The 22,366-nt window shown below is 36.6% G+C and overlaps 1 protein-coding gene across 2 annotated transcripts in view; it reads right to left on the minus strand.

Moving 5' to 3' along the window:
* Positions 1–22,366, minus strand: part of LOC117978304 (protein FAM185A) — a 61,917-nt gene that overhangs the window by 24,709 nt on the left and 14,842 nt on the right. For both annotated transcript variants that reach the window (XM_055114589.2, XM_055114590.1), the window contains exons 5-6: positions 13,760–13,801; positions 8,841–8,936 (exon numbers count right to left, since the gene is read on the minus strand). In XM_055114589.2, coding sequence (XP_054970564.1) covers positions 8,841–8,936; positions 13,760–13,801 — 138 coding nt within the window. The remainder of the gene's footprint in view (positions 1–8,840; positions 8,937–13,759; positions 13,802–22,366) is intronic.

Below are 22,366 nucleotides of genomic sequence, written 5' to 3' on the forward strand. Positions count from 1 at the left end.
TGTTCCTATTTCTCCACATCCTCTCCAGCACCTGTTGTTTCCTGACTTTTTAATGATTGCCATTCTAACTGGTGTGAGATGGTATCTCATTGTGGTTTTGATTTGCATTTCTCTGATGGCCACTGATGATGAGCATTTTTTCATGTGTTTTTTGGCTGCATAAATGTCTTCTTTTGAGAAGTGTCTGTGCATATCCTTTGTCCACTTTTTGATGGGGCTGTTTGTTTTTTTCTTGTAAATTTGTTTGAGTTCATTGTAGATTCTGGATATGAGCCCTTTGTCAGATGAGTAGATTGCAAAAAAAATTTCTCCCATTCAGTAGGTTGCCTGTTCACTCTGATGGTCGTTTCTTTTGCTGTGCAGAAGCTCTTTAGTTTAATTAGATCCCATTTGTCAATTTTGGCTTTTGTTGCCATTGCTTTTGGTGTTTTAGACATGAAGTCCTTGCCCATGCCTATGTCCTGAATGGTATTGCCTAGGTCTTCTTCTAGGGATTTTATGGTTTTAGGTCTAACATTTAAGTCTTTAATCCATCTTGAATTAATTTTTGTATAAGGTGTAAAGAAGGGATCCAGTTTCAGGTTTCTACATATGGCTAGCCAGTTTTCCCAGCACCATTTATTAAATAGGGAATCCTTTCCCCATTGCTTGTTTTTGTCAGGTTTGTCAAAGATCAGATGGTTGTAGATATGCGGCATTATTTCTGAGGGCTCTGTTCTGTTCCATTGGTCTATATCTCTGTTTTGGTACCAGTACCATGCTGTTTTGGTTACTGTAGCCTTGTAGTGTAGTTTGAAGTCAGGTAGCGTGATGCCTCCAGCTTTGTTCTTTTGGCTTAGGATTGACTTGGCACTGCGGGCTCTTTTTTGGTTCCATATGAACTTTAAAGTAGTTTTTTCCAATTCTGTGAAGAAAGTAATTGGTAGCTTGATGGGGATGGCATTGAATCTATAAATTACCTTGGGCAGTATGGCCATTTTCATGATATTGATTCTTCCTACCCATGAGCATGGAATGTTCTTCCATTTGTTTGTATCCTCTTTTATTTCATTGAGCAGTGGTTTGTAGTTCTCCTTGAAAAGGTCCTTCACGTCCCTTGTAAGTTGAATTCCTAGGTATTTTATTCTCTTTGAAGCAATTGTAAATGGGAGTTCACTCATGATTTCACTCTCTGTTATTGGTGTATAAGAATGCTTGTGATTTTTGCACATTGATTTTGTATCCTGAGACTTTGCTGAAGTTGCCTATCAGCTTAAGGAGATTTTGGGCTGAGACGATGGGGTTTTCTAGATATACAATCATGTCATCTGCAAACAGGGACAATTTGACTTCCTCTATTCCTAATTGAATACCCTTTATTTCCTTCTCCTGCCTGATTGCCCTGGCCAGAACTTCCAACACTATGTTGAAGAGGAGTGGTGAGAGAGGGCATCCCTGTCTTGTGCCAGTTTTCAAGGGGAATGCTTCCAGTTTTTGCCTGTTCAGTATGATATTGGCTGTGGGTTTGTCGTAGATAGCTCTTATTATTTTGAGATACGTCCCATCAATACCTAATTTATTGAGAGTTTTTAGCATGAAGCATTGTTGAATTTTGTCAAGGCCTTTTCTGCATCTATTGAGATAATCATATGGTTTTTGTCGTTGGTTCTGTTTATATGCTGGATTATGTTTATTGATTTGCATATGTTGAACCAGCCTTGCATCCCAGGGATGAAGCCCACTTGATCATGGTGGGTAAGCTTCTTGATGTGCTGCTGGATTCGGTTTGCCAGTATTTTATTGAGGATTTTTGCATCGATGTTCATCAGGAATATTGGTCTAAAATTCTCTTTTTTTGTGTGTCTCTGCCAGGCTTTGGTATCAGGATGATGCTGGCCTCATAAAATGAGTTAGGAAGGATTCCCTCTTTTTCTATTGATTGGAATAGTTTCAGAAGGAATGGTACCAGCTCCTCCTTGTACCTCTGGTAGAATTCGGCTGTGAATCCATCTGGTCCTGGACTTTTTTTGGTTGGTAAGCTATTAATTATTGCCTCAATTTCAGAGCCTGTTATTGGTCTATTCAGAGATTCAACTTCTTCCTGGTTTAGTCTTGGGAGGGTGTATGTGTCCAGGAATTTATCCATTTCTTCTAGATTTTCTAGTTTATTTCCGTAGAGGTGTTTATAGTATTCTCTCATGGTAGCTTGTGGGATCGGTGATGATATCCCTTGTCATTTTTTATTGCGTCTATTTGATTCTTCTCTCTTTTCTTCTTAATTAGTCTTGCTAGTGGTCTATCAATTTTGTTGATCTTTTCAAAAAACCAGCTCCTGCATTCATTGATTTTTTGAAGGGTTTTTTGTGTCTCTATTTCCTTCAGTTCTGCTCTGATCTTAGTTATTTCTTGCCTTCTGCTAGCTTTTGAATGTGTTTGCTCTTGCTTCTCTAGTTCTTTTAACTGTGATGTTAGGGTGTCAATTTTAGATCTTTCCTGCTTTCTCTTGTGGGCATTTAGTGCTATAAATTTCCCTCTACACACTGCTTTGACATACCAGAGCATATCAGAGATTCTGGTATCTTTGACATACCAGAGATTCTGGTATGTTGTGTCTTTGTTTTCATTGGTTTCAAAGAACATCTTTATTTCTGCCTTCATTTCGTTATGTACCCAGTAGTCATTCAGGAGCAGGTTGTTCAGTTTCCATGTAGTTGAGTGGTTTTGAGTGAGTTTCTTAATCCTGAGTTCTAGTTTGATTGCACTGTGGTCTGAGAGACAGTTTGTTATAATTTCTGTTCTTTTACATTTCCTGAGGAGTGCTTTACTTCCAACTAAGTGGTCAATTTTGGAATAAGTGCGGTGTGGTGCTGAGAACAATGTATATTCTGTTGATTTGGGGTGGAGAGTTCTGTAGATGTCTCTTAGGTCCACTTGGTGCAGAGCTGAGTTCAATTCCTGGATATCCTTGTTAACTTTCTGTCTCGTTGATCTGTCTAATGCTGACAGTAGGGTGTTAAAGTCTCCCATTATTATTGTGTGGGAGTCTAAGTCTCTTTGTAGGTCTCTAAGGACTTGCTTTATGAATCTGGGTGCTCCTGTATTGGGTGCATATATATTTACGATAGTTATCTCTTCTTGTTGAATTGATCCCTTTACCATTATGTAATGGCCTTCTTTGTCTCTTTTGATCTTTGCTGGTTTAAAGTCTGTTTTATCAGAGACTAGGATTGCAACCCCTGCCTTTTTTTGTTTTCTATTTGCTTGGTAGATCTTCCTCCATCCCTTTATTTTGAGCCTATGTGTGTCTCTGCACATGAGATGGGTTTCCTGAATACAGCACACTGATGGGTCTTGAGTCTTTATCCAATTTGCCAGTCTGTGTCTTTTAATTGGAGCATTTAGCTCATTTACATTTAAGGTTAATATTATTATGTGTGAATTTGATCCTGTCATTATGATGTTAGCTGGTTATTTTGCTCATTAGTTGATGCAGTTTCTTCCTAGCCTCGATGGTCTTCACAATTTGGCATGTTTTTGCAGTGGCTGGTACCGGTTGTTCCTTTCCATGTTTAGTGCTTCCTTCAGGAGCTGTTTTAGGGGCGGCCTGTTGGTGACAAAATCCCTCAGCATTTGCTTGTCTGTAAAGTATTTTATTTCTCCTTCACTTATGAAGCTTAGTTTGGCTGGATATGAAATTCTGGGTTGAAAATTCTTTTCTTTCAGAACGTTGAATATTGGCCCCCACTCACTTCTGGCTTGTAGAGTTTCTGCCAAGAGATCCACTGTTTGTCTGATGGGCTTCCCTTTGTGGGTAACCCGACCTTTCTCTCTGGGTGCCCTTAACATTTTTTCCTTCATTTCAACTTTGGTGAATCTGACAATTATGTGTCTTCGAGTTGCTCTTCTCGAGGAGTATCTTTGTGGCATTCTCTGTATTTCCTGAATGTGAATGTTGGCCTGCCTTGCTATACTGGGGAAGTTCTCCTGGATAATATCCTGCAGAGTGTTTTCCAACTTGGTTCCATTCTCCCCATCACTTTCAGGTACACCAATCAGATGTAGATTTGGTCTTTTCACATAGTCCCATATTTCTTGGAGGTTTTGTTCATTTCTTTTTATTCTTTTTTCTCTAAACTTCTCGCTTCATTTCATTCATGTCATCTTCCATCACTGATACCCTTTCTTCCAGTTGATTGAATCAGCTACTGAGGCTTGTGCATTCGTCACATAGTTCTCATGCCTTGGTTTTCAGCTCCATCAGGTCCTTTAAGGATTTCTCTGCATTGATTATTCTAGTTAGCCATTCATCTAATTTTTTTCAAGGTTTTTAACTTCTTTGCCATGGGTTCAAACTTCCTCCTTTAGCTCAGAGTAGTTTGATTGTCTGAAGCCTTCTTCTCTCAACTCGTCAAAGTCATTCTCCATCCAGCTTTGTTCCGTTACTGGTGAGGAGCCACGTTCCTCTAGAGGAGGAGAGGTGCTCTGATTTTGAGAGTTTCCAGTTTTTCTGCTCTGTTTTTTTCCCCATCTTTGTGGTTTTATCTACCTTTGGTCTTTGATGATGGTGACGTACAGATGGGGTTTTTGTGTGGATGTCCTTTCTGTTTGTTAGTTTTCCTTCTAACAGTCAGGACCCTCAGCTGCAGGTCTGTTGGAGTTTGCTGGAGGTCTACTCCAGACTGTTTGCCTGGGTATCAGCAGCGGAGGCTGCAGAACAGCGGATATTGGTGAACAGCAGATGTTGCTGCCTGATCATTAGTCTGGAAGTTTTGTCTCAGAGGAGTACCTGGCCGTGTGAGGTGTCCGTCTGCCCGTACTGGGGGATAACTCCCAGTTAGGCTACTCGGGGGTCAGGGACCCACTTGAGGCAGTCTGTCCATTCTCAGATGTCCAGCTGTGTGCTGGGAGAACCATTACTCTCTTCAAGCCTGTCAGACAGGCACATTTAAGTTTGCAGAGCTTTCTGCTGCCTTTTGTTTGGCTGTGCCCTGCCCCCAGATGTGGAGTCTACAGAGGCAGGCAGGCCTCCTTGAGCTGCGGTGGGCTCCACCCAGTTCGAGCTTCATGGCCACTTTGTTTACCTAATCAAACCTCAGCAATGGTGGGCGCCCCTCCCCTAGCCTCGCTGCTGCCTTGCAGTTTGATCTCAGACTGCTGTGCTAGCAATGAGCGAGGCTCCGTGGGCATAGGACCCTCAGAGTCAGGCGTGGGATATAATCTCCTGGTGTGCCGTTTGCTAAGACCATTGGAAATGAGCAGTATTAGGGTGGGAGTGACCCGATTTTCCAGGTGCCGTCTGTCACCCCCTTTCTTTGACTAGGAAAGGGTACTCCCTGACCCCTTGCGCTTCCCGGGTGAGGCGATGCCTCACCCTGCTTCAGCTCACGCTCGGTGCGCTGCGCCCACTGTCCTGCACCCACTTTCTGACACTCCCCAGTGAGAGGAACCCGGTACCTCAGTGGGAAATGCAGAAATCACCTGTCTTCTGCGTCGCTCACGCTGGCAGCTGTAGACTGGAGCTGTTCGTATTCGGCCATCTTGGCTCCACCCCAAAGCCCATGCTTTTAACCACCATGGTATTTCACACACTCCTACCTCATCGTAGTACAGGACTTGTGACCTCATTATTATAACACAACTAGAACACTGAGCTCTTGTGCTTTCAGATGTGCCTTGTGTGTAACAAAAAATAACAATAGAAAAGGATTATTTGAATTCCAACTCACTGATGTTTCTTTTGAGTAGATTACAGGCTTTTGGATACCTAAGGTAAGACACTCAACCTGTATTTCCATACAACCTGGCTGTAATTCAACCTTCTAAAGGAGTAAATCAGGAAAAGTACTCTGTTAGGTATGGAATCATTTTTCGAATTATGTGGGTTGCAGTGTAAATTCACCAACACACTCCTATTTCAGAAGTTTTTCTTCCTGTTTTTCATTAAATAAAGTAGGTAAAAGGCCCCTGCCATAAAGCATTAACCCCACCTCTGTGGACAAAGATAGTCAGGATGGGGTTTAGAATGCATTTACTTATGGGTCGTGGTTTTCCTTCCAATCTGGCTAACATCAGCTTAAGCTTCCTTAAGTAATTTCTTGGTCTTCCTAACTGGAGCTAGAAGTTTGAGATAAGCAGGATGAACTGTTCTATTCTAAAAAAAATTAGGGAACAATGCATATTACTACAACTAGTTTATTTTATTAAGAAATAAATTGCAGCCAGGCACAGTGGCTTGTGGCTGTAATCCCAGCGCTTTGGGAGGCCAAGGTAGGTGGATTGCTTGAGCTCAAGGGTTCGAGACCAGCCTGGACAACATGGTGAAACCCTGTTTCTACCTCCCCCAGCTCAAAAAAAGAAAAAAAAAAGCTGGGTGTGGTGGTGCACAACTGTAGTCTCATCTACCTGGAAGGCTGACCTCCCAAGCTTAGGCGATCCTGATGAGGCTGCACTGAGCCATGACCTTGCTGCTGCACTCCAGCCTGGGTGACAGAGTGATACCCTGTCTCAAAAACAAAAACAAAAAACCAAATTGCTTTCCAGGGTTCAAATGTAAACTACAGACAGGAGATTCCCATAACAACATATGAGGGCTTTAGGAAAAAGCAAAACAAAAACAACCCTGGAAGATTTCAGGATAAATAGAGGACACGTTTTTCTACCAAACATACTTTCAAAAGTAGAAAATCATGGATTTAAAAAACTTTTTTGTAGGGCTTGATATGTCTAAATGTATCAAGTTTCAAGTGTGCTAACTTTATGAACACTTGTCTCTGTTCTTAAATGCATAACATGATCTTAAATTTTTCAGATCTTTAGAAATGTTAAGCAATGCAAAGATTTCTACCCCATCTCCCTCCACATCTTTAAAAGCCAAAAACCACCTACCAAAACTCCATTACTGTTTGTGAATGAAGAATTTTCATGACTTGAAAACCTTCCTAATGTCCCATCTTTAACACTAACTTTTTTAGAAAGGAGGGCTCTTGTTGTGTTCTTTAACCTCTTTTCACATCATTAACTTCTTCATGGTTGACATCAGTACTATCCTCTTAAAAATTCAAATGTGAACTAACAGCATCATTTATTGAAGGCATATTATGTTAAAATTAGTGATTTTCCCAAGGACAAAATGTTAAGTGGAAAAGTCAGTACTCAGATTCAGCTGTGACTCCCAGGCCCAAGCATAGCCTGGAATGAATTAAGAAGGTCACCATATTAATTTTCATAAGGTGAAAGAAAACAAGCATTATATATTTTTCCACATCAGAAAATGTTGAAGACCAAAGAGACTCCAGTGGCTGGCTCTGAACCCTACAGCAAGACAGTGGCAGAGTTGGAATGGATTCCGGATGTCTTTGCTAACCATTAAGAAAGAGTTACTGAATAACTTTCCATTACTCTTAAAAAGTTACTGTTCCCAAGTGTATTGAGAATTCGGAGATCTGAAGTAAGACAGAAATCTTTGTTTTCAGTTGTCTTTAAGCTTTTGCCAGTAACATGGTCCCAGTAGAAGAAAACATAAAACTGTAATCCTAATCAAATTTTGCAACATCAAATACTATTTCAATAGTTTCAAATACTATTCCAATATTGTTCCAGCAATATTCCAAATAATACTAAGAAATATTTTAAATGAATAAAGACTAACAATCTTCAAAAGTTTTACAGTTTTCTGTTTGTTTTATTTTGCCTACTGTGCAAAACATTATTTGTATGTAACAGCTGCTTATTCAAAACTTTGTTCTTACTCTGTTACTAGTTATATTAACAATATATCCCTCTTCTCTTTGGATCTTTGTAATAATGGAGTACAGTTATATGACTTACATGCCATTTATAATTTTCCCTGAAGAGTATTACCTGAAGCTCTTAGATTTAGTGAGGACATAAGTTTATCCTATTTTAAAGGGAGAAAATATGATATTGAGAAGTCACACCGGTGTATCAGCAATAACTGAGGTTTCAGACCTCTGTGTTTTGCAGTTTTGACACTGACAAATTCTAGAGATGGATTAAAAAAAACTATTACATCAATATGGTAAAGCAACTACTAATAGCGGAACAATCAGTCTCTGTGAGGAAATATTTTCCTTGTTAAACATCTGGCCAACATGCAAGAGCTGCTAGACTATTTAAAAATTTTTTTTATACAGAGCTACAGTTCTTAACTTTCTGCAGCCAAGCCACTTCAGCCCCTATGGCCAACCTACTTCACCCAAGCCACTTGTCAACACATATGTGTACATCCATGTGTGCAGAAGAACAGACAAATTCATATTTAGCTTTCAGATGAAAAGTATACCATTTTAAATGAAAGAGTTGGACTCAGAATAAGTTGTGTCAGAAGTTAAATGATAGAGACATATCATAAGTCTTGATACTTCAAGAGACTAAGTAATCACTTTAGAGGACCTTTCTGTGTGATACCTTTATTTAAGGATCACACTTTGAAAACTGTTACTCTACACTGATTGCCTGAGAAGTTCCTTTTACAGGCTGGCAGAGAAGCTTCCAAAAGAGTGTATGGCAGCGTTTTTCCTTCAAAGATTATTCTATTTCAGAATAGAATAAACTGAAAAATCCACAGAGTAACATTTAAAAATTCCATAATAACAGTCAAAATATTACATTTTTGTTTGTACTACAAAGGGAGAGATAGTCTGCATGGCCATCTATCCCAAAAGTTGTAAAGATCACTAGTCTAGAAAGCTAGCAGACCAGTGCCTTTAAATTAGATTCTATCAGAAGATATTTTCTTGAAATCACTATGTCAGTATAGATAATTTGACCGTCTGTTTCCTGAGTGTTACATAAACCTTCCTTACATCATATGTCAAAATAAAACATTCCAGTTCACTAACCTTTATGGGATTTCAATTCCACTTTCCCCAGTTGGCTGACATAAACATCTATGGCACCCTGATTAGTTGAGGCTTTTAGACATCCAGAAGACGAATCTAGGAAGAAGAAAAAACCATAAGTAAAATAATTCTTACTTGATAAATGGAATTACAAACTTGAAATAAAAGGCTCTGCTTTAGCATTAAGGGGCTAAGAATCTTGCAAGGTTTAGTATTTTCCTCATAACAATGCCATTGTTTGCACTTAAACGTAAAGAGTATCAGAAACCTAGAAATCTATTAAACTACTAATTTAAAAATCTTTATCTATATTAACCTGAATAACTTATCTCTAAACATTTACTCTAAAACTTTATGAGTAGGAAGGAGAGTCTGCAAGTAATGGTTCCTTTGACCACTAAGCATCATTGATATATTTAGTTTTTTATCATGTTGATACATTTAGTAAACTTTCAATAATTACCAAAGAATTCTACCTCATGTATAGTCACATACAAGCAGTAGCAAGGCTGACAAAAATCAAAACCTCTCATAATTTCTCCTTGTAGCAAATTTGCTGATACTAACAAGTGCTCCTAATAGTAAAAGATTACTCTACATAAAGTTGTCACATTTCTTTTTTTCTTTCTTTCTTTTGTTTTTTTAGAGACAGGGTCTTGCTATGTTGTCCAGGCTGGTCTCTGACTCCTGGGATCAAGTGATACTCCTGGGATTACAGGCACAAACCACTGTTCCTGGCTTGCTGCATTTCTTTAAGGGGCAGAAGGGCAGGGTGGAATAATTTGAAGAATAGCTTGTTTATATCTAATAGTTCTTTTCAAGTTTCTGGAATTGAACAGGTATCTTTAAGTGAGGATAAGAAAATAATAATTAAGGTAACCCTGATTTGTCATTCAAATTTCCCTATGTGGTCGATGACCCCACTTTTGAATCAACCAGTATCTCAAGTTCAAGGGAAAACAGTCAAAATAAGGAAGTAAGGAAATGAACTTGAAGAGTTAGTGCTAAGTGGTTTTTCCTTCTTCTCTTTCTCCCATGGCAATTGAATCTTTAATTTAATATTCTATCTGACTGCCTGGAGAAAGCCAAAGCATATTCTTTTTAGAGAGGCCTCTTAAAAAGCATATTTTATCAGGAGGTTTTATTACTTCAAAGTGGAAACAAAGTAGGGAGTGTGGTGAAAACTATGCCAAAAATTATACTGTTTACAAAACAGAGAGAGAAAACATTTGTGTGTGTGTGTGTGTGTGTGTGTGTGTGTGTGTGTGTGTGTATATATAGGAGCCAACATTTTTCTTTTAAAAAAATGTTAACTGACTTCAAACAAAGACAGTAAATTTGGAATAAACTTTAAAATCTGGCTCCAAGATCATTTATAATAATTTATTTCCAATCTATACTGGAAAATGCCCTTTATCAGACTCAATTTATTTAGTTTTCAAGTGTCAAAAGTTAACACTGACGTTGGGAAATGAAACCACTAGAGATAAATGACACAGAATAGCTGGACAAAATGAACATTTCACTGCTTACGTACCAACAGAAACTCCTTTTTAAACCTCTTACCGCATCCTAAAAGAAGCCAAGTAAAAATTACATTATGCTAAAAAAAAGAAAAGTGTAATACACAAGGTGTCTATTATTCCAGTTTGAACAAAGTAAAATAGCTGAAACATTAGTGTGATTTCTCACTTTCTCGAGGGAAAAAAAGCACACAGAATTTTTATGTGGCTCATAAATAATACTTTCATTTATTTTTCCCTCCAAATGAGAAATAAATGACAGCTAAATAATTATATCCTAGGCCACAAAGTAATTATATCCTCGTGTTATCTGTATTGATCTCTAATGATGGCTCATCCCTTGGAGGCTGTTAAAAAATAAAAAATGAAAACGCAAGATGTTTTCAAGAAAGAAGGCAAAGGTGATATTTTAAAACTATGCAGCAAAACAAGCCCTCCTATTTTTTTTGCTTAACACAAATTATCAGAACTAAAATTAATTATCAAGAGTAAAATTAAGGCTTCATCCACAGAATTTCATTCTTTTGGAGTTTACATAATGGAGAAATTCTATGGATCTGGGAGAAAGTCCTGTAGATCTAATGTATAGCACAGTGACTGTAATTAACAATACTCTACTGTAAACTTGATATTTGCTAAGAGAGTAAATCTTAAACATTTTCATCATACACATAAAATGGTAATGAGGTGAAGTGACAGATATGTTAACTAAACGGACTGTGGAAATCATTTCACAGTATATATGTATATCAAATCATTATATTGCATGTATACCTTAAATATATACGGTTTTGTCAATTATGTCTCAATAAAGTCAGCAAAAGCAAAACAAAAAACAAAAAAAAAACACACCACAAAAGAAACCAAAAGAAATCTACATTGTAATGTGATTAGCTCAGTGCTTGGCACATGGGCACTGAGTAAATGATAGATATTTTAAAGAAAGGGCCAGGTGTGGTGGCTTATGCCTGTAATTCCAGCACTTTAGGAGGCTGAGGCAGGAGAACTGCTTGAAGCCAGGCATTTGAGACCAGTATGGGTAACAAAGTGAGACCTTGTCTCTATTTTTTAAAATAATAAACAAGTAAATAATGTTAAAAGAAAAATCAGTCAGTATAGTTGGTCATATTAATAAAAGAAAAATGATCATTTCAATAAATTCAGGAAATGTGTTTGACAAAATTCAACACTCATTCACGATCAAAGAAAGTAAAAAAAGAGAAACTTTTAAGCAAACAAGGAAAAAAAGATTACTCTCCCAATCTGATAAAAGGCATCTGTTAAAAATCTATAGCTAACATCACACTTAATGCATTCCCCCTAATATTGGGGACAAGGATAGGGATCAAGTGCAAGGAATCACACTCTCATCACTACATTCAACATTATACTGAAGTTCATAGCTAGTCTGATAAGGCAAGAAAAAGAAAAGTAATAAAGATAGGAGAGAAAGAGGTAAACCTCTATTTGCAGTTGAAAATGTCTGCTCAGCTAGAAAAGGATTCTAGATTTGAGAAAACCGCTATTAGAATAAATTTAGCAAGGTCACAAGATACAAGGTCCATTTATAAAAATCATTTGTATTTACATATATCAGCAGTAGACAATTAGAAGCAAAGTCTTAAAAACTGTCTCATTTATAACAGTGTTAAAAACACAAATGAATTTAACAAAAAAATGTGCCAGACCTCTACATTGAAACTTACAAAGCAATGCTGAGAAAAATTAAAGAAGACCTAAATAAATGGAGAGAGCTACCTACCATGTTCATTAATTGGAAGATACAATGTGATTCAGTGCAATCCCAAACATAATCAAAACTGTATTTTTTGGTAGAAACTGACTGGAAAATCAAAGGACCTATTATATCCAAAGTAATCCTTAAAAGGAACAAATTTGGAAGACTTCAACTACCTGATTTACAGACTTACCAAAGTTACAGTAATCATGATATTGTGGCACTGGCATAAGGCTCACCAAATAAATCAATGAATTAGGAACAAGAGATCAGACATTGAGCCACACTTATATAGTCATTTGATTTTAGACAAGGATGCTAAAGTAATCCATCAGAGAAAGGAAGTTTTTTCAACAAATGATGATATAAAAAAATTTTAAAACTGACAATAATAAATGTTGATGAGGATGTGGAGCAACTCAAATTCTCATACATTGTTGATGAGAGTATAAAGTGGAACTTTGGGAAAAGGTCTGGTAGTTTATCATAAAGTTAAACATAGAACCTACCTAGTCAACTCAGCAATGCCATACCTAAGTATTTACCCAAGAGGAAAAATATATATACATCCATAAAATGACTTACATTAATATATTCATAGCAGCTTTATTTACAGTTGCCAAAAAATTAGAAAAAGCCCAGGTGTCCATCAACAGTAGAATGAACAAATTAAGCCTTCTAATAGCCTGCTTTCACTTCTGAACCCTTCTGGTACATTATGAAATAACAGCTAGGTTGTTCTTTTAAAATATAAATTATATATCACTTCCCTAACATCCTGTTGTAGTTGGAATAAAGTCTGAACTCTTACCCTGTCTACAAGGTCCTAAGATCTAGCCTTACTTACCTCATATCCTACCACTTTCCTCATAAGCCAGCCTTCTTTCCCTTGAAAATAGTAAACTTCCATTTTCAAGGCCTGCACTTGCTGTTCCTCTATCTAGGGAGCCTGTATCCAGAATTTTATATAACTCTTTCTCATTTTTCTGGCTTTGGTTTAAATGTACTCTCTCCAGACCACCCCCAATTGCCTAAGTGAAGTAGCTTTCTTTTTCCCCAATCTCTATTCAGTTACCCTTTCTTATTTCTTCATTGTACTTACCACAAACTAAAATTACCTTTTGTTATTTATATGCTTGTTGTCTTTCTTCCCAGGGCTCAGAGAAGGTGAAGTCTCTGAGCACAGAAACTATGTCCTGTTGACCAATATGTTCCCTAGTACCTAAAAGAATTCTTAATACATGGCAGGTACTCAATAAATACATGTTGACTAACTAGTTATTGGTATTCACAAGGTTGTCTTCAAATGTTAACACATTTGGAGCCCAATAAACAGTGACATTATTTATATCTTTCTTTCAAGGACTTAATTTAGATATTTGAAGAATTCAAGAAATTTGTGAGATCTTTTTTTCTTTCTTTTCTTTTTTTTTTCTTCAGAGAAGTTTAGCAAGAAATATAAGACATTTCTTAATACCAGCTCAGGCAATTTTCTTCGAGTGGACATAATTAGTACATTGGTTCTGCCTATATTTGACTTGTGATCCTGTCAAGTTCATCAGTTAAACTGCAGAATTCATTTATTCTAATAAAGTCATCACAAATATACCGATTTTTAAAAGTGGACAAAATACACGAACTAGTAGCTTAGCACGTACCTACTGTGATGTTACCCATCTTGCTTTGTAATGTTATATTACCTGCAAAAAAGAAAAATATACTTTTATGTACTAGAGACAATCTAGAAAGGAACTGTGATACATAGCAATGCTAAAACATGGATGAATATCTACAATGTTATTTTTGTCGGCAATTTTTCCCAATATCACAAGTCCAGTCAAAGATTGAGCTGTAGTTCTGAAATAACTGGCTTAGGTATCTCTGCAAACCTTCTTTCTCTACTACCAAACCTTAAGCTTTTATAGCATAACTACAAATCACCATAACTGCTGGCACAGAGGAAAAACAATACTTCTAAAACCTGTAAGTGAAAAAAATTACTGAAATGTAGTCACTGTACATTTTCAACCTAAATATCAATGTATTTATCAGACCACACAAAGCGAAGTTTTCAACCAAGTAACACTAAAATATGGTATGGAAAAAAAGAATTACTTTTATTTTTCAGGCCACTTGCCATGTCTATTAAATTAAAAGTAGTTTCTGGGCCAAAAATTAAAGTGATTTGAGATAGGAATAATGAATACATGGAGGTATGACTAACAAAACAGAACAAAGAAGCTTCAAAGATTTCCGTCTTAGTGAAAATATGTTTTCCATGATAAGTATGGAATATTGTAACCATTCTTCCCAGCCCCTTTCCCCTAATACCAAAAGTAGTAGGATTATTCTTCATATGTGTGTTTGTATGTATAAGTATTCCTAGAATCAGGAACTCATATTTATTCTACTGAAAATATAAGCAATAATGTTATCTCTTCTAAAATAATTCCAAAATACACTAAAAAGTAAAGGAATAACTTTGGCCTCAGAATTAATCTTCAGTAAACTCATTTTATCTCATTTCATATACCTTATGAATACTGACTTGTATCAGTATCTGGGAAAAACCAAAAAAAGGCACTGGATTCATTTACTCAATAGCCAGATGCGCCTAATTGCAAAAATCCATCTGAAGGTCTAATATACCATCATATTTCCTGTGAGTATATGAACAAGGAGTATATTTGTGTATGAATAAAAACTTGGTTTGTGTACTGAAGCTTATAAGATTACTAATTTTTTTTTTCATATTTTAGATTCAGGGGATACATGTGCAGGTTTGTTACCTGGGTATACTGTGTGATGTTGAAGTCTGGGGTACAAATGATCCCATCACCCAGGTACTAAGCATAGTACCCAATAGTTTTTCAACCCTTGCCTCGTCCCTCCATCCCCCATCTAGTAGACTCCAGTTTCTATTGTTGCCATCTTTATGTCCATAATTATCCAATGTTTACCCCCCACTTATAGGTAAGACCATGTGGTATTTGATTTTCTATTCCTGTGTTAATTCGCTTAGGATAATGGCTTCCAACTGCATCCATGCTGCTGCAAAGGATATAATTTCATTCTTCTTTATGGCCGCATAGTATTCCATGGTGTATATGTACCACATTCTCTTTATCCAGTCCACCACTGATGGGCACATAGGTTGATTCCATGTCTTTGCTATTGTGAATAGAGCTGCAGTGAATATGTTGAGTGCATGTGTCTTTTTGGAAGAATGATTTACTTTCTTTTGTGTATATATCCAGTAATGGAATTGCTGGGTTGAATGGTGGTTCTGTTTTAAGTTCTTTGAGAAATCTTCAAACTGCTTTCCACAGTGGCTGAACTAATTTACATTCCCACCAACAGTGTATGAGTGTTCCCCTTTCTCCACAGCCTCGCCAGCGTCTGCTGTTTTTTTTAACTTATTTTTAATAATAGCCATTCTGACTGGTGTGAGATGATATCTCATTGTGGTTTTGATTTGCATTTCTCCAATGACTAGTGATTTGGAACAGTTTTTCATGTTTGTTGGTTTCTTGTACATCTTCTCTTGAGAAATGAGCAAAATGTCCTGTCTTTTGCTCATTTTTAATAGGGTTATTAGTTTTTTGCTTATTGATTTGTTTAACTTCCTTGAAGATTCAAAGGAACAAAGGATATTAAACCTTTGTCAGATACAGAGTTTGCAAATATTTTCTCCCATTCTGTAGGTTGTCTATTTACTCTGTTCATAATTTCTTTTGCAGTGCAGAAGCTCTTTCATTTAATTAGATCCCAATGAGGCAAGTCTAGGAGGACAGGAATCACATCTTTCTTATTTAGCTTCATACCTGGGAACTTTGCACAGTGCATAGTACATAGTAAACACAATTATTTTGTGAACAAATAAAAAGTTTGGAAAAGTAGGTAAAGAGCAACCTGTGGTAGAACCACAGAGTGCTAAGTCTACTGACTATCCTACACCAAAAAAGTTAGTGAAGAATTTCAAGATGGATAAAAATACAAGAAAACCATGCTTTAAGGAGATTCACCTAGTGTGAGACAGTGGGTGTTTCCATACTCAGCATTCTCTTTACTGCTTGTTGTGGTTTGAACGTTCCCACAAAAGCTCATGTGTTGGAAACTTAGTCCCCAGTGCAGCAATACTGTGAGGTGGGACCTTTGGGAGGTAATTGGGTCATGAGGGCTCTACCCTCATGAATGGATTAACCCATTCATGAATCAATGGATTAATGGGTCATAGAGGGAGTGGGTTAGCTATTACAAGAGTGAGTCTGTTATAAGAGCCAGTGTGGGTGTCTCTCATGCAGCCTCTCTCCATGTGAGGCCTGTGCCACTTCATGACTCTGCAGAGCCCCTATCCGCAAGAAGGCTCTCACCAGATGCGGCTCCTAGACCTCAGACTTCTCAGCCTCCAGAACTGTAATATATAAGCTTTATAAATCACTCAGTCTCAGGTATTCTGTTGTAGCAACAGAAAACAGACTAAGACACTGCTCTACCTCCTGAACAATAAAAGATAGACAGGTCCCTGATATTCGTAACTTTATTAATAAAGAACTATCATAAAGTTTTACAGTCATTTAGCTAGTGAATCCAGTCACCCACTCATCAAGGCAATGGAGCTTTATAGTTTTACACTAGTCTTTAATAATGCAATAAAAATTTACAATTTTTTTAAAATAAAAATATGGTCTTTCTCAAAAAGCCAATCATTAGTGCTTGTCATGAAAGTGAGGAGGTCTTGAGAAAACAATGATTCTTTGAACCAGAAAAATAGAAGTTTTAGATCTATACAAAATGAGGATTAGTTAATTATAGTGGGACCTATAGAGTCTCAGATAACATTCTTCTTGAATGTTTGAGTTCTACTGTATACTAAAAGCATAATGGAGCAGCAACAACAAAAACCCATGGAATTAAGGAATCGTTTCAAATACTGTCTAGTTGTAAGTAACACTTCAAAATATTTTTGTCAACTCTAAATAAAACAGTAAACAAAAACTTATTTTCAACTCATATCAAAATATTTAGAAAATCTCTACCTTAAACAGAAATATTCTAAAGTCATTAGAAAACACAAAATGGATTTCTTGCTTCAAATGCATAGTGGAATAAAGTAGTATATTTAAAAGTATACCAAGCAACAAAATGGGCATTATTAGCAAAATTTTCTATATTTTGATTTCACCTACTTCATCTCCAATCACTGAAAATAATAAATTAATTATTTGAGAGGAGTAAATCTTAGTAAAAGCTTCTTTCCAATAAAGCAGACACCAGATGGTCTGTAATAACTATGTGTGCTTACCCTACTCTCAAGTTATATAAGTTTTCCACAAATCCCAGTATTTGAGAAAATAGTTTTTCTTAGCTTGTAACCTTTCATTCTAGCATGGTCAGAGGAAAAAAAATGTAATCAATTTAAAGATAAACATTGGTTTATTTTTCTTCACCAAAAGAAATGTGATTATGGTTCAAGCACATAGAACTCTTAAAATCCAAACAGAGTAATCAAGTATCCTTAAAGATTAAGTCATTTTGTGGTTTTTGGTGGGTAGGGGTGGGGAGGTGGAAAGGGAGACACTTGTATTTGCAAGCCACAGTGCTAAATGCTAAGAATATAGAGATGAATAAAACATAATCTTTGTTCTTGAGGAGTTTATAATTAGGCAAGGATTTATAGAAAACCAGAGATGAGGCAAGATGCTTTAGTTGAGTACTGAAAGATTAAAATAGTCAACAAGATTTTTAAAAAGCTAGGAAAAGCATTTCAGGCAGAATATAAACAGTATGATCAGTATGATCAAAGGCTCTGATCAAGAACTCAGAGGTATAAAACAGGTAAAAATGTATATAGGAAAAAAGACTAATTCTGGAAGACAAAGCATACAGTCAGAAGAGGGAAGAGGGAAGTTGGGCACGTCACTAAGGCAGTAGAAAACGGTCCGAATAAGAGAATGACATGTTCAATGTGCATTACTAATAAACTACTTTAGCAGCAGTGAGGAGAAATGGATCTGAAGAAGGCAAGGCTGGAGGCAAAGTTATTGCTAGTATCAAGGCAAGAGGTCAAGAGGGTCTAAAACAGAAGTGTAGAAATTAGCAGGAAAAAGGTGAGATAGATTGAAAAAATATTTAGGAGATAAAACCTGCCTAAACTTGGTAGTTGATTAGATGCAGGAGATGAGAGAGAAACAGGAAGTTAAGACCGCTGCCAGATTTATAGCATGGGAATTGGGAACATGGCAATATCAGAAGCAGCAAATAAAAACAAGGAAAGAGGACACATTACAGATGACGTTCAGGGACTGGGGAAGAAGGGAAAAAAGCAAGAAATGTTGAGTTCAAGATGTCTGTGAAGATCCAAATGGCTATATCTACCTGCCAGATGGATGTATAAATTAGTCAGGGCTAGAGACATAGATTTGAATAATCAGATTTGAAACACCCTTGTAAGGGTAGTTCAGACTCAAAAGTATATAAGATGCCCTAGGAAAATATGTAGAGAAAGAACAATAGGACAAGGATGAAATCCTGGAGAATACCAATTATCACAGAGGTGGAAAGAGAAGGAATATAGAGACATTTGTGAAAGAGCAATTATAAATATATGATAGAGACTGCCAGTGTCCATTAATATTTGTGTGCCTCTCTTCTTCCATAAAAGTACTGCTAAACTACATATCTCAGCCTTTGCAGTTAGGTAAAGCCATTTGAAAATATTTTGTCCAAAGATCTATGGGCAGAAGTAATATATGCACTTATAGGCCTGGTTTCTGAAACTTCTTCCATGATCCTCTGTGCTGTCTCATTTTTCATGGAAGACTTGGAAGCCACAAACTAAGGAAGCCAAGTCTCTGAATGTCTCTAAGGAGCTGCACTTAGGACAGACACTGTAGTAAATATCAATATTTTGTGTCAGAGGTCTAAACCCTGAAAAACCTACATGGTTTGCACCACAAAAAAAAAAAGCTGTAATTCCTTTCTAGTATTTCATATAAAAAAGTTGTGGCCAGGTGCGGTGGCTCATGCCTGTAATTCCAGCACTTTGGGAGGCCGAGCCATGCGGATCACCTGAGGTCAGGAGTTTGAGACCAACCTGGCCAACATGGTGAAACCCTGTCTGTACTAAAAAATATAAAAATTAGCCGGGCGTGGTAGCAGGCGCCTTAATCCCAGCTACTTGGGAGGCAGAGGCAGGAGAATTGTTTGAACCTGGGTGGTGGAGGTTGCAGTGAGCCGAGATCAAGCCATCGCACTCAAGCCTGGGGGACAAGAGTGAGACTTCTCTCAAAAACAAAACAAAACAAACAAAACAAAGTTATATGTGTCCAGATTCGAAATTAAGCATCAAAATGATAATCAAATTAAAACTTCATAATGACCTAGGCTAGGAATAAATACTAGAATTTCAATAAAACATTTTCACGAATGTCATGAAAAGATCTATTTAATCCAATAAAAGATTCTGTGTTTTAAAATTGTATATTATTTGTGACTTTCTAAGTTTACAAACCAGATTTATAAATTTATCAGTGACTACAAGTCCTTCTTAAAGCAGATTGGGACATTTCTTCTGAAATTTTGAGTGCTATCAAAGTTATCACCTGTGTTTTGTACAGTTCATGTAAATTGTACTTCTTGAAAATTTCAAAAATAAAAAAGTAGTTACTAAAGGAAAAGTTTATGCATGTATGCCAAATATTTGAAGAACAAAGGACTTTTGAAGTGCAGAGAAAATGAGAGAACTAATACTCAGCAATTTATCTATCAAGATATGTTTCCAAAGAACTTAAAATAGAGCCTAATTTACATAGGAAATCTAAATATTTAAAATAGAGTTTTATTCATTAGTCACTGTTCCGGATCATAACATAAATTTTTAAAATACACAAAAACAAGTAACATGAACACTCTTACATCTTAATCGAATCAGTTTGTTTAAATCATGGGTTACATATAAAACCAATCCTAGCAAACCATTTCAAGGAAGTTTTTCATTGTCTCCAATAGAGTCAGAAAAACCATATTTATATTTAAAACTGTATTTTGTAGAATACATATAAATATATGCATGTATTATACATGCACAGCATTCTTTAAAAAGTATCAATATTCAAATATCAGAATTTAATAAAATATTATTCATATAAAACCAAATTTAATTTTTGATTATTTAGAAGGAAATCAAGATAGTAAACTCATAAAATTTTACATTTAAACACAACCTATTCAAGTACCTATTCTCCCACTAGATTCCCATCATCAGAAAGTGAATATTTAATAAGTCAATGAATAAACTGGTTTCTTTTGTAGTAGAAGGCATACACACTTAACAGATGTGATTCAACCAACTATACAAATAGGAAATATGACTAGTCAATTAGCTTACTCAGTTTCTTACATATAAAATATAGTTAGCTATACTTAAAAATTTCACTTGAAAAAACACTTAGGATAAATTATTTTCTTCTCTATACATAGGAATCAACTTGCAAGGCCAGGAAAGATATATTGCTCCTTTCATTACTCTTTTCCTCATTAATGGGTATGCTCTAAGTACTCGGCACTAGTATGTTAGATGTTGCTTTGCCATCAGGGTATATAAAAAAATTGAAAATGCAGACAAAAAATAAATTTCATGCTCTTGTTTCCTTTCATGGAAGACTTAGAAGCCACACACTTAAGATAGCACCATCACTTTTATGGAAGGAGTCCAGTTCCTGAATGCTACCATGGAGCTAAGCCCAAACACTGTATGGAACATCTACATTTTCAGTCATAAAGCATGATAAATGTCCTGAAACTCAAGGAACTTATAATGTAGAACATAGCTGAAGCAGTGCATCTGTGTTATAGTACTGTCTTCTTGGAGGAAACATCTTTAGAGTGAGCCAGGAAGCCCTCAAAGTGATGATGGAATTTGCGGTTGCAATCAAGTTCACTGTTTAAAAACCTCTCCTAGAAAGCCAAGAAACTAGGATCAAATCCTTGCTATTCCACTAATTAACTTGTGGAGTTGAGAGTAAACAATTAGACATTTCTAAGTCTAGTTTTCCTCATCTGTGAACAGCCAATTGTTCATTAAGAAAAAGGGGCTGGCCAATTTAGGTACTCAATACATGTTTGCTTTCAACCACCCACCTACTGGCACAAAGGCTCCAAACTCTACTTGTAAAATCTACCAAAAAGAAAGTTACTGCATTATATTTGTGTATAAATGGTTTTTACAACATCTATATGTTGGATTTTTTTTTTCTGCTCTCTCTGGAAAAAAATTAGTTTAAGCCTTGCTTAAGAAAAAAGAAGCTAAAGTAAATAAATCCTGACCAAGAACGCATATATTCTCAGTTTGTTTTCTGTAAGTCAAATGTTTAGAAATAGCAATGTATTTTCCCATAAAAACAAGTTTTAAGATTCTCAAGCCAGTTTATTTAAATATAGCCAAAATATATACCTAATTTGTGTTATATAACCATCAGCATTTAGCACAAAGAATTCATTGAAATATATATCCAGAGTTCTAGGTTGGGAAGATCTTGGGAGAAATAATTCCCACCAAAATTCCAGGAACTAGAAAACTGGGACTTACTTTCACCAGCCATGACTCTAATCTTCTCACCCACCAAGATGTGAGACTAAACACTGCCCGCTCTCCTGTACCCCTCCCATCCCAAACCCCAGACTACAAACTCCAAAAGCATGTTCATACAATCCCTTAGGACAAGGATGGAAATAGAGGTGACAGGGGAGAGGAAGGCAAGAAACTTAGAAGTGTCTGAAGGGTGATTTTTTAAAAGTCGAGGCACTGGGGTGTGTCCATGGAATTAAGAGGGGTTTCCTGTCTTAGTTCTCTCTTGTATATGCTGAAAAACCAAAGCAGAGTGAGGAACAAGGACTAGGTGGAGAAAGCAATGCTGAACATGGAAGCTTTTCTGCAGTTACTTCTGTGAAAGTAACTATAATTTGAAACTGGATTAAATTTTCCCTTCCCCTTCTCCTTCTCATTGCTGTACTAGTATTACAAAAAGAAGCTGTGAGAAACATCTAAAAGAGTTCTTTGCATTGAGGCAGGGTGATAATGGACCACTGGAAATGAGGTGGGAAGTAACATCCCAAAGGGGATGGTAATAACTGAGAAAATAAGAAAGTATATTTAATCCTTCTACTCTACTCTGAGTTCTTTAACGACAGGTTTCACCTCCTGCCCAACTTTGCACCCTTGGTGCCTGGAAATCTGGCACACAGTAGGTGGTCAATAAATGTGT

The sequence above is a fragment of the Pan paniscus genome, chromosome 6 (assembly GCF_029289425.2).
Source record: "Pan paniscus chromosome 6, NHGRI_mPanPan1-v2.0_pri, whole genome shotgun sequence".
In the NCBI taxonomy this organism is placed as follows: Eukaryota; Metazoa; Chordata; class Mammalia; order Primates; family Hominidae; genus Pan; species Pan paniscus.